At 43.4% G+C, this 13,130-nt stretch overlaps 1 protein-coding gene across 14 annotated transcripts in view; it reads left to right on the top strand.

Moving 5' to 3' along the window:
* Glut1 (Glucose transporter 1) overlaps nucleotides 1-13,130 on the top strand; it is a 29,738-nt gene that overhangs the window by 5,161 nt on the left and 11,447 nt on the right. For 3 of the 14 annotated variants that reach the window (XR_010550610.1, XM_065316347.1, XM_065316349.1), the window contains exons 3-11: nucleotides 6,100-6,181; nucleotides 6,341-6,493; nucleotides 7,352-7,544; nucleotides 9,734-10,037; nucleotides 10,155-10,411; nucleotides 10,479-10,603; nucleotides 10,669-11,135; nucleotides 11,212-11,424; nucleotides 12,776-12,979. Coding sequence is in view for 13 of the 14 variants with exons in the window: in XM_065316347.1 (XP_065172419.1) it covers nucleotides 6,391-6,493; nucleotides 7,352-7,544; nucleotides 9,734-10,037; nucleotides 10,155-10,411; nucleotides 10,479-10,603; nucleotides 10,669-11,135; nucleotides 11,212-11,424; nucleotides 12,776-12,979 (1,866 nt within the window). In the remaining variant the exon portion in view is untranslated. Of the gene's footprint in view, nucleotides 1-6,099; nucleotides 6,182-6,340; nucleotides 6,494-7,351; nucleotides 7,545-7,573; nucleotides 8,935-9,733; nucleotides 10,038-10,154; nucleotides 10,412-10,478; nucleotides 10,604-10,668; nucleotides 11,136-11,211; nucleotides 11,425-12,754; nucleotides 12,980-13,130 lie in introns of those variants that run through there. The other 11 variants (XM_065316348.1, XM_065316344.1, XM_065316354.1 and 8 more) reach the window with 8 other exon arrangements.

The following is a 13,130-nucleotide window of genomic DNA, read 5'->3' on the forward strand; positions in this document are numbered from 1 at the left end:
CTATTTCATTCAAAAGTACTCGCCGAGAGATAATGCCCCCTTTCTTTCCACAAACGTGAATTTCACGTTTGAAATCATTTGATAATGGAGTCATCGAAGAGTTAATAACTTAGGTTATATTGGATATCACATCAACTTTGGCGAAGAGGTTATGTCGGTTGACAGTTGATGGACAAGTCAAAAGTTCGCGGACGGGCGGAGAAAAAAAAAACCTTCTGTGCTCGAAAAACACATCAAACGAAAGTGATACGTTACATCAAATTTATTTACGTGACCTCATCCTTCCATCGGCGGGGAGGCAAAAGTGGGAGCAAATTTCATCAAAGGATCAGCCCTTAATTTCCGAATGACTTGTTCCCAACTTGTCTCCACCTAATTTACAAAAGCATGAAGAAAAAAATAGATGTACGAAATAAAATTTATTTGACATCCTATTTCAGCAGCCCGGCGACGATTTACGATTATTTATTACCGTTTGCCTATTGTGTATCGCGATGTATTTAAGGGCGAAACAAGCGACGCCGCGTATCGATTAAATACCGACGCTTTATTGTAATTTATGTACTCGCACAGCTAGATTACGCACAAAGTTCGCTTCGGGCGCTGATATCGGACAAAGAGATTTTCCTCCGTCCACTTTCTGCGCGCTAAATACTCGCAAAGGGTGGTGGTAGGGAGGTTGTCGGGTGGAGGAATGGGTGGTTGGCGGCGGCAAGACGGCGTTATTCGGGGGCTTGTTTCAACCGGGCAGCTATTAGCGCCGTAATGCCTAATACAGATGTTCATCCTCTGGTCGAGAACCCCATTTGCGATTAGGTTGTAGCGGCGAGTTTCAGAACCGCGCTGCTAATAGTGCACACAACCAGGCGAAGGAGAACAAGTTTCACCAGTTGGACACGATGGCAAATTTTCAATTTGCAACGGCGAATATTTGAAATTCTCGCAATTGGTGTTAACAGGATTTAATCAAAATGCACATTTTAACTTTACCTTCAACATAACCACGTATTACTTCCACGCAGCAATAGGAAATACGAAAATTTGTTCGCCATTGTTCTTAAAGCGTCATTTTCGGGCATTTCCAGCAAGTGGAGTGGCGCTTCCTGTGTGTTCTTCTACAACGCTTTCAACCACTTTGCTTTCTTTTCTTTTCTTCACGTCTCGAATTGGAAGGAGAGGAGGCGGTTACACCACTCATTGTTGATGATTGTTGTTGATGGTTTTGTTTGTGTTTGCCCTTCGTGCGCGCGTAACATTTACATGCTTCAAACTCTACACGGACATTTTTTCCACTGTTTCAATATGTTACTATAATGTGTGTAGTGTGTATACTATTGTTCAACGTTCGATTTGGTTACGACTTACAACTGACTACTACAAGTTTGCGTATGAGTATGTGAGGTTATGCGCGCGTGTTGTGTGTGTTGCCTGAGAAGTTTCTAGCGTACGAGCTCGTCACGAAATATATTTATCTTTAATTTGGTTTGCGGACGAGTTTAACAAACTCGTCGTGGTGGGTGAACGAATTCGCGTTCGTCGTAAACGTCGTCGGCCCGCAGGGGAAGTTTATTCTATAGTTTCGAGGGCGTTTCATGTTGTTGCCCACTTTCGTGTCGCCTGCGCTTTTGTTTTGTGTGCGACATATAAAAATCACAAATGCAAGAACTAACGTAAGCCATCGAAACAAAAAATATACATTCGTAAATCTACGACGTGAAAATAGAAAATATGCATCGAGTTTTCAATTCACAACCAAAACACTCGTGCAGTAAACATAAGTTTATTGTGTTATATTTCTTCATGTTTCTTATCGCTTCATTGCTGAGTATTACGGCGTATTATTTCAATTGTGGCTGTAATTACTATACAGAGTGTGGCAATTAATTGCAGTTGGGTGCAAAGCAGACAGCGTGACGGTAAAAACAGGAATTTAAAGTATTACCTACTCCTTTAAAGCGTTTAAGGCGTTTAAAGCCTTTTTGCCTCGCTAAGATTCCCCGTAAGATTCATTGCCGGCGTCGGCTGCGAGCGCAATTGATAAAGTGTCGGAAGCTTCTTTGTTGCCACGTTGTTAGCCGCCCCCACACTCTGCGCAGCTTTCGCAGTGCTTCGCATCGAAAGCTTGAAAAATACAACTAACTATCCGAGGGTAGTATCCGGGCAAACGCCTCGAGTTATATCGAGGATTTGCATAATCGGTATTTACATAAATAAATTTACTGTGTCGCGTTGTGCGCCTGCTAAGCAACAGCTACTCTAAGATTGAAAACTGAATATTCAACAAATTTAAATCAAACGAAAATTCACACAAATTTCATCTACACTTACAAAAAATAAAAATTTTCTGCAATATTGCTTTGCAATCGATACATTTTTATAATTTCTTAAATTCTTTACTGTCTAGGTTATGAAATTTTCCTTTACTGCTCATGATATAAAAGAAAACATAATTAATTGCACCGAAACTTTATTAATGAACGTCATAAGTTAAAAGTTGGAAGTTGTACGGTAGAAAACTTAAAAATGGCGCCGAAAAAGTATTTATTAAGTATTTTATTAATTAAGACTTTTAAGTGATTCATTTAGAGAGTTTCACAAACGCGCGCGAGTTTCCGTTCTTCCTGTTTTACCCCTCCTGCTGTTCGTGCAGACTTTTTAAATAAAGTTAAGAAGTGGGAGAGCGATAAGGCAAGCAAAAACGCTAAAGTCCCAGGAGATGTTTGCCGAACTTTCCGAACGAGTGCGACGACGACGACGACGACGAAGGCAGTGGTGGCGGCGGCGGGCGTGATTTAAAGTATTACGGCGACGACAAGCCGTTTCTTTCGAATTCCGACTGCGTTCCCGTGCAGCGACAAAGTTTACGATATTAACGGAGGTGGGGACGGCTGGTGGAAGCGTGGAACGCAACGTTTCCATTAGAATTATGAGCGCGTACAGAGCGCACCGAGCTGTAGGTACTCAAAAGGACCAGAAGTACCAGAAGCAGAAGAGCACGGAAAAGCTGCTTGGAGTAGGAAAGCAGCTCGAGTGGCTCTTTAGGTCGATAAAAATCGAAGCGCACACTCGATTAGAGGGCTCCGAGGTGCCCTCGTTGAAAACTCAACTCCTCCAGCTAGTTTTATCATAACATTTTGATTTGCATTTTTTTTTCTTCTTCGTCTTGCTTTTACAAAAACAAACAAAAACCACTTTTAAAAATTGCACCGCCTAAAGTGTTATCTGTTTTGTAGACACGCTGTCGAAGAATGTCGAGAATGTCCAAACATTTCCAAATGATAATAATGATTATAACCCAGTACGTTATCTTGCTTTACGTCAATTTCAAAAATCACAAGTAAAAATAAAAGCAGTTAGTAGGTCAGTACTGTCAAGATCACCTGACCGGACCGGACTAGACCAGTAAAACGGCTACTCTTCTACTAACAACTTACTCCTTCCACTGCTAACCGCGTACACTGCAGTTGTATACTCATCCATATTGTGTTGTCAGTTGTCATGGTTGTTATCGTCAACGAGCGTGCCACATTTAAGTTCCTGCAGTTGAGACAGTCTAGACAGTCGGCGAGGTGATATTGAACAAGCATCGCGAATCGTGAATAAAACAGTGAGAAGTGAAACTTAGAGAAATCTGCAAATACTTATTGCAACTATTTAACAGTTTTTACATTTTTGTGTTTGTTATAACTTATAAAACTTTCAACAACAGTGATATGTGGCGTTAATATAATTTTATCTATTCTATCACGTTGTATGTGTCACCAGTGATTAAAATTTTAAAATAGACCGACTGGTATGTATTTCATTTGCAACTTGTATGCGTATTACCAAATATTTACGAATACGTTTATTAGTCTGCACTTGTTGAGGAATTCGGACGATTAAAACGTAAATAAATCGTAAACCTTATCGGCCTTGGCGTGTAATCCAGCTGAGTTTATTGTGTTGTAGGCAAAAGTATGAACATTTACGCAACGAGCTGTTTAATTTTAATTTTAATCGTTTTGTTTTTTTCTTTATGTCCGTAAAAACCGCGTGGTTTCACTTTCAATTGTGCTAGTCACGTGGTGCGGTGGCGGCGTCATTATTACATTAGCTGCATTGTTGTGCGCTGTGTGCTAATTATTATAATTCGTGGAATAATTGTGAATAATTACCATATTAGCAGTGTTGTTTTAGTCTTAAAATTACATTCTGTACTTTGTTTAATGTTATGTTCTTAAATTAATGTTGAAAATGTACTGCCTCGGCAATAAAATATTATTTCAATCTTGAAAAAATTGTTTTTCTAACGAAATAAATCATTTTAAATGATATACAAACTCTCGGAATAGAAAGCAAAATATTTTTTCGCGTCGATATTTCTTATGTACGAGCTACTGGATGGCTGCGTGCATCATGTTTTTATCTTCGCGTTGTAAATACGCATACCACATATTTAAATGTGAACCGGTACTGCCGGTGTAAGCGTTGAGCGTTTGCGTTTCGTTACTGCGGTAAAGATGTCGCGTTCCTTTGCGTTTTGCTTTTTTCTCTTATTCTGTTATTGCGGGCACATTTTATATCGCCTTGTAATGTAACCTGCAGAACAGACGTTTCGGGCCGCTCGCCTGCGTTTGGCGGTTCGCGAAGATGCATAAAATTTAAATATTCCCCGGTCTTTTCTCTCCGCGTGCGCGCTCGCGCAGAGAGGGATGTTTGCGGAAGAACTTCCGGGCGCGACGTCGCGCGTTTGTCGAGTGTGTTGGTTCGGTGGCGAAAAGATAAGTCGTTCCTTTGTGTGTCCCTGCCGCCTGCTGCCAGAAACCAGCAGAAGCAAAGCAAACGTGCTGAGGGTACACTGTACTACTCTTACTGTATAGAGGCCTGTAGGTGTCGGCGATGAAGCGTTAAAACATTCTTTTCGCAAACGCTTTCTTCTTATACAGTCTCGTCTCGACAGTTTCCGCAAATTTATTTTGCTGCGCGGTGGAAATTTTACGATTTCGGTGGTCTCATAGGGGCAGGCACCAATTTAAATTGAATTATTTCCTGTCGGAAAGTCAAAGATATTTTTCATCTTCACATCTCCAGGGTAGGTAGTGGTAGGTAGTTATACATTATAATTTGGATGCGTTACCAATGTGATTGATTGATTTTGATGTTGGGGTGTAAAACAAATTGATGTAAATTTCGTCTAATTGTCCCTGATTGCGTCTGGTATAGTAACACATTGTGCCTAAATAATTACCTGTCCGTTGCAAGGCGGGCGCCAATGATTACAATAATTAGTTACGATCGACTAGTCACAATAGCGCCAACTATACTATACTGAAATGTAATTTCCAGCTGAAACCACTTGCAGTTGTAGTATCGGTGGAGTGTGCAAGAGCACCCTTTAACTGATTACCTTTTATCGTTGGCGCGCGCGCGAGCGCCCGAGTGCGACCAAACGAGCAGTTAGCACAAAAATGACTTTTCCAACTTCCATTGCTGTCGATATCGAGCCGCGCGCAGACAAAACAACCCGACCTCACAGACAATAGAATTAATTACGACGCGTTTGACATGCAAGGAGTGTGCACACTGCAACTAGGCATACATGTACACACACACATGATTTGTATCCGAATCGGCGATAATCGTACTGGACGCAAATTGTAATCGTAATTGCAAAGCGACAGGACACGCTGCAATGCAACATCGTTAATTTGTTTTCGAGCACGTCCTCGGCGAGCAGCAGCACATTATTTGTGAGTGTGTAGGTGGCGCTGTGTGGGGTGGCGATGTTTCTATGACGCGCTGACAGCCGCAACACCTGCAATTAACTGCACTCGCGCGAGAGTGCGCGTTTGATGAACACATATGCGTTTGGCTTGTTGGGGGCGGCGGCAGTGGCTGGCTTTTTGAAGTGTTTTGCTTTCGAATTTACTGGATTTGCGGCGTGACGCGTTGACGCCGCCCCATATGTTACCAATTGCACCACGTTAGTTCCGGCGCTAATTGTTAACTATTTTAACATGTTATTCGCCCACCACCACGCAATAGTGACGAGTACCATGTTATCATATACATTCTCTAGAGTTACATCTGTTTTAAAATTCTATTATTTTGTTTCAGGTCATTTTTCTATGAAAACGACGCGAACGAAAATAAACGGGACCAAAATCACACCTTAGAAATGGATCTGTTTAAATTGAAGGTAGGTAATATTCTTTAATTAAGTTTATGTTTGCATATTGTTTTATTTCGATATTTTTTGCATGTTTTTATTTCAGTTTTTCTCTTTGAGTTGATTTTTGTGGGAATTTGTGGATGAAACTTAATAATTTTTGTGTATTCTGTTAATGACTGTCCACAGTTGGGTAAAGTAAGGGTGGGCATCAGGCTGCTGGCACGAGCGGACGACATATGAGACATTCGAACGGTCAGCGGCGGCTAGATCACTATCATCCGGCGACCAGCGAGTCCGTCGACACACTCACCACCACCACTACTGGCTCCCAACATACAGGTACATATTTCTTTCGGCTCGCCTCACACCCACCTTCTTCTCTTCATCATCATCCTACCGCTCCATGCTCCGCGCTCCTCAAATCGAATGGACAACGCCGCCGTCAGCGAGCCAGACCGGAAGCCGAAAACCAAAAAGTCATGCCTGCTCTCGATCAATATACAAGAGACGCTCGAAGGTACGCTCAACATCGCCACTAAACCACAGACACTCTCTCTTTCACCCTTGTGACGTCTGGACGCACGCACGGCGCAAAAATCCACGTGATCCACGCTTGTCTCAGAATGATGTAAATTGGACACAAAATACTAATCTAGGTGGGGTGCGAGCGTTCGTTATCCAGGCCGGGAATCTTGTTCGCACCGTTCGCAGCCCGAAGCACTTAATTATCATTAATGGCCGTTGGTTAGACGCGGGGGCCATTAAAGGCGTGAATCATTAATCAAGGACGAGCCGAGGCGCGATACAATTTGGCTAGGTGTGCGCGGCCAGCCGAGTCCGGCGGGAGGCGGCGTAATTCGATCGAAAACGCAGGATGCACTGCAGCCAGCGAACCAACAGGCAGGCAACTCCGTTGGGCACGGTCGTAATATTTTGCATTTCCGCGCTCATCCATTTCGGTTCATTCGGTTCCGTTCTGGGACATATTTATTCAACTTCCCGGATATCCTTTGGGTACTCATATTTCCCGATTTTGATTTCCGTCCGGCGGCTTCGCTTCCATCATGTCCTCATCAGATTATCATCATCGTTTTTTGCAAACGCACTTTTTGTTGGATACCTGTCTTTTTTTCTTCAAAATATTGTACAAAAATAGTGCTTATGTTATTAACGTTGGAATTTGTGCACCTTTGGAAGCAGTTTACGCAGAGGTAGTCGAGGTGGAGGAATATGAGCTGGGCTCCGACGTCGAGCCCGCTGAGGCTCAGGGAACCCTCAAGCTGACCTCGCGCCGCAGCATCCACTCAGGCCCGCGACGACGCGCGCGTGATGAGACGAAGAAAGAAATACAAGTGGATGATGAAGCCTCACTCAGAGATCTACTTATCAGGTATGTGTCTTGCAATAGTTGCCAAAAAGAGATCATTGAACGAACCATTCAATCATTCCATCATCTTTTTATCATTATCATCATTATTCATCATACAACGCTACATTCCTAGTACTTGCAATGAAAGTTGTGACGGAAACAAGTCAAAAAACCGCAGGTGCTAGTGTTGCAATAAAACCATCATACTTATAAGACACTAGCACATTGACTCTATATATATATATATTTCTACTCGTTGATTTCTGTTTTTCGTTTTTTTCGTTTGAATCATGTCTCATTGTTTGATTTTTTGGGTGGTGCAGCGTGGCGCCATGCACAGGTATAGCGTGCACTGGGCCCAAAGTGCACATGTTGCGATTTTCATTTGTTTTCAAGGATTTCTTAGCGGACTAAATAGGATCCATGCATTTACCACTTTCAGTTCAATTTGTAACGTTCAAATGAAGTCTTTATCATCGTTTCATTAATCGAAAATCATCACTAACTGTGTTAAAGGCTTGATTACGACGTTGAGTTGTTTCTAAAGTTATGTAAACTAAATATTTTTAAACAATAGCTTTGAGAGCACCTTGTTATGGTTTACAATATTTATACATATTTTGCATGGAAGTTTTGCTCGTCGAGTTTTAAGATGGCGGAGATCAAAATGGCGGATTTATAAATTTAATCACGATTGATTGGATCCTGTTCAGTCGGCAGCAATGTGTTAGTGCTAACTACACACTTGAAATTAATACACTCACACTACTTGTACACCAAAATACTTTTTGTGTATTCAATGAGAAACAAAAACTACGAAATACTCAAAAACACACGCCAAAATTTTGACTAAAAATTTCAAAAAAGCGTAAAAGTTATCTTTATCCTATGTTCTGCATACATATTAATACTTATTGTTGTTTTTGAGTTTCTGTTGTTGTGAATTTGACTTTGAATTTTATGAGAGAGCGTTTTGATTTTGACATTGGGCTGTGTTTCCGAACTATAGGTGGAGATTGTCAATGGTCACGTGGAATCGGCGTCGTTGTTGTTCCGGCCGACGGGCGCGTATACTAAAGCGTATACCGTGAATATTCAGGGACAAAAAACATTTTAAAACAAAGTTGAAGTTCTCGGAGCTAATCCAAAACAAAAACCAAAAAAAAAAAACAAAGAGCCAAAAAAGTAAATAACACACAAAGCCGCCCATTTTTCACCATTGAAAATTTAGCTGAATAGAAAAAAACCAAAACTCCGCCGCGCACAAATTCGGAAACTAAATCTAACTCAGTGACTGAAACAAAGTGTGCGATTCCAAAGAAACACACACACATAGATTCCAGGAGGGGGATACCTGGCGCGGTGTCCACGCATAGTTTTGGAACACAGCCATGGTATCCTTACCACCCAGGTATTGAAATACTACCCTAAGTGCTTTTACGATTTGAGTTTATTTGAGTTGGATTGAATACCGCTAATTAGCTGCTTGTTTATCAGTTGACCCTGTTTTTATAGAGTGCTTTGTATACTTACACACCGCGAGGACCTGTCTGAACTGAGATTTGGATCATGTCCGCGCGGGTGCCGCATGTGGCTTTGTGCTTATGTGTTCTCTCATCTCTAATCATCACATCAAATCATTTTTGAGTTGGATTACTTTATGATTTCTTGGTGAATACGATTGGTAGGCGTCGAAAATTGAAGATTCCTGAATATGCTCAACCAAACCGTTCTGGATTGTTTGATAATTGCGTTCGTTTATCGTTTATCGACTAATTGGATCTCGACCAACCCCCATTGGCGCACGGATTTTATGATTATGATTACGATGTTCTTATTATTTATGATTTGTAAACATGTTTCGTTGTGTACAATTCGATTCCGAAACAACAATGAGTATTACGATGCATGACTCTTACGTCCTTAGTTGCAGTAATTATGATTCCAAAGAATTAACCAGAAAAAAAAAACATCCAATTAATAAACCGTTCGATGCGAAAATTATTTATTTACCTTTAGTGTTTTATTATTTTTCGTTGTTTCGTTCGTTCTTTGACTTGATTTGATTTCTATGAGCATGTTTGGGATATTGCGCATCACTTTTTGAAAGAATTTATAAGAACAAAAACAACAAAAAAAGCACAGCCCAGGCTGTGAAAGTGACTAACGGCGTGCTACTTTTGCGCACCTTTGTGTTCCCGCGTACGCAGTCTGCAGAAGCAGGTGAGCGTGATGAGTATGAATCTGAGCGCGAAGCTGGACGAGCTGCAGCGCGGCGACCGCCACTACGAGACGACGGTCGCCCTCTGCGACATCCGCACGCAGCTGCAGGAGCTCACCAAGTCGGTGGAGTCATGCCAGTCGGAGGTCTCCGAGGTGAAGCGCGACATGGTCGCCATCAAGCACGAACTCGACACCGTGCAGCAGGTGAAGGAGGAGATCGAGGAGCTGCGCGAGTACGTCGATCGACTCGAGGAGCACACCCACCGACGGAAGCTACGACTTCTAGAGCAGGTCAATGTTGCTTTCAATCGAAATAAAACAATATGCCTACTATAATAGAATAGTCCTCAACAACTACAACCATCATTCGATATCCACTAATACAACGTGATATGGTGATGATTACAGGGCTTAACATTCTTTCTCTCTTACGCGATCCTCGCTGCTGTGCTGGGGATGCTGCAATTCGGATACAACACGGGTGTAATCAACGCGCCCGAGGGCAACATCGAGTACTTCATGAAGGACGTGTACAAGTCCCGCTACGGTGAGGATCTTGCTGATGAAGAGGTCCAGCGGCTGTACTCACTCGCCGTATCGATATTTGCCATCGGCGGTATGCTGGGCGGCTTCAGTGGCGGCATGGTGGCCAACCGTTTTGGAAGGTACTCCATTACAAACTAATCACAACGTTGTGTCGCTAATCACACTAATCAACTGCTACAATTCCAGAAAAGGGGGCCTATTGCTCAACAACGTGCTCGGCATCGGCGGGGCTTGCCTCATGTGGTTCACCAAGGTGACCAACTCGTACGAAATGTTGTTTATTGGTAGATTTATAATCGGAGTCAATTGTGGTAAGTGTATACATTTACCTAAAGTAAAGAATTGCTAAGTTTTTGTTTGTATTTTGTATGTGTAGGTCTAAACACTTCCCTAGTACCTATGTATATATCCGAAATCGCGCCGCTGAACCTCAGAGGCGGGTTGGGCACCGTCAACCAACTGGCGGTGACTGTAGGGTTGCTACTCTCGCAGGTGCTCGGCATCGAGCAGTTCCTGGGCACCAACGAGGGTTGGCCACTATTACTGGGGCTCGCCATCTGCCCGGCGCTCCTTCAGCTCATCTTGCTGCCCATCTGCCCGGAGAGTCCGCGTTATCTGCTCATCACTAAGCAATGGGAGGAAGAGGCACGCAAAGCCCTACGAAGGTTGCGTGCTAGCAATCAAGTCGAGGAGGATATTGAGGAGATGCGTGCTGAGGAACGTGCGCAGCAGGCGGAGGCTTCCATCAGCATGATGGAGCTCATCTGCTCACCCACACTAAGGGCGCCTTTAGTCATAGGTGTTGTGATGCAATTGAGTCAACAACTATCAGGAATTAATGCTGTAAGTTCACTGAATTACAATTAACAAGAACACTATAGCAACAAACTGATTGGTTGATTGTTGTTTGGTCCTATAGGTGTTCTATTATTCAACGAGCCTGTTTGCCAGTTCGGGACTGACGGACGAAAGCGCCAAGTTTGCAACGATTGGCATCGGTGCCATTATGGTAGGCATGACGCTCGTCTCCATTCCGCTGATGGATCGCACCGGTCGACGAACGCTGCACCTCTACGGGCTCGGCGGGATGTTCATCTTTTCGATCTTCATCACGATCTCGTTTTTGATAAAAGTGAGTCCCACCCGTTCTCCGATTCGGTGCAACCTCTGACTAACAAGCATCACCCGACGCAAGACAACTAACCGAATCGCGTAGAAAGCAAAGATAGACGCGCGCACCGCGCACGACATGCTTTTAACGTTTCGAACAAAGCCGACTGGCTGCAAAAACTCTTCTAAAGAAGTCGTCAGTCAGCGGCGCTCGACGCTCGCGGTTTGCCCGGCTCGTCAAGAGCCAGAGCATAATTTACTAATGCACTCTTTTCCAACGTCGAGTGCGCTCTGAACCAATCGTAATGAAATGAATTTTTGACTTTTGATATTACCGCTCGCGGCGGAGTCACAGAGATCTTGCCAACTATGTACATAAGCGTGCAATTTTCCGATTACGGTTTTAATGCCGTCATCTCTTTGACTCCGCGCCGAGCTGGATACACGCGTGTGTGTGAGTGTGTTTGTTTGTGACTAATATTTTAGGGGGAGGTTTGTATGTGAACGTACGCGAAGTGAGTGCTCCTCGATTTCTTTGTGTGAAAATACGCCGCCCAAAAAGTAGCATCGATTTGTTAAATTCCAGTTACCCAAGCGCGTGTTGAGCGTAATGTGGGAAAACAGGAGCGTTCGCTGGCGTTACAGGGGTAGTTACGTCGCGGGTGGTAGAGGACTAGAAAATCCGACAATCCTTTGCATGACGTTTTCTTATTATTTGCAATTTGCATACAGAGAACACACGTTTTACTTGTTTTTCGTCGCGCGCGCGCGAGCTCAATTTCGTTCCACGTAATTTCCGCGGAAAATGTCACTGAAATTACGTGAAACGAAAAATTTAATCAAAACCCGGATGATTAATAGCACCCCGGGAGGTGAAGCGTAATATTTATTAATGCGTTTTTAATCAACGCATATATATATATATATATATAATATTTTTATTCTGTTTTGAGCAAACACACCGCTTTTAATCCCCGCTTTGTACGACTTCCTTCATCCTCCCCTCTCTGTGTACGAAGACTTTCCTGACAAGCTGGAGGAGGGACGCTGTAAATAACCCAAACTGCTTCTCACTCGAACTCACTCAACAACCCACCGGACACGGTCAAGACACATCAAAACTACACGAAATATTCTCACTCACTAATTGCTCACTGGCGATATCTCACGTTTGCATGCCTACTAACAAACATGGCCTAACACTAACTGAGCCCAAAAAGCATTGAGACTGATGTGCTCACGATGGGGGGCCATGAGTTGCGAATTGAGATGATTTTTTATTTACTCGATCCTCTTGCGGAGCGTCCGCTCCTCCCGATGTCGGGAAAGAACGCCATTCTACCGCCTGATAGGAGTTTTTCGGTTACGTGCAGGAAATGATCGACTGGATGTCCTACCTATCGGTGGTGTCCATTCTCAGTTTCGTCGTCTTCTTCGCGGTTGGACCTGGTTCCATTCCGTGGATGATCACCGCCGAGCTGTTCTCACAGGGGCCGCGACCGGCGGCGATGTCCATCGCTGTCCTCGTCAACTGGCTCGCCAACTTTCTCGTCGGCATCGGCTTTCCTAGCATGAAGGTGAGTTGCTGCCAAGTTCTCCATGTGGTGGTGCACACACGCGCGGAACGGTGGTCGGATCATGACACGCGAATCACCGGCAGACGCGAAACTTTTTTTTGATTAACTCTACCGCATCAAAAATCACCTGAAAGTCGGTGGATTTATTTTT

Source organism: Atheta coriaria, unplaced genomic scaffold (assembly GCF_025399875.1).
Source record: "Atheta coriaria isolate IRGN ID8LTWV9N9 unplaced genomic scaffold, Caltech_Dcor_3.1 hic_scaffold_47_pilon, whole genome shotgun sequence".
NCBI lineage: Eukaryota > Metazoa > Arthropoda > Insecta > Coleoptera > Staphylinidae > Dalotia > Dalotia coriaria.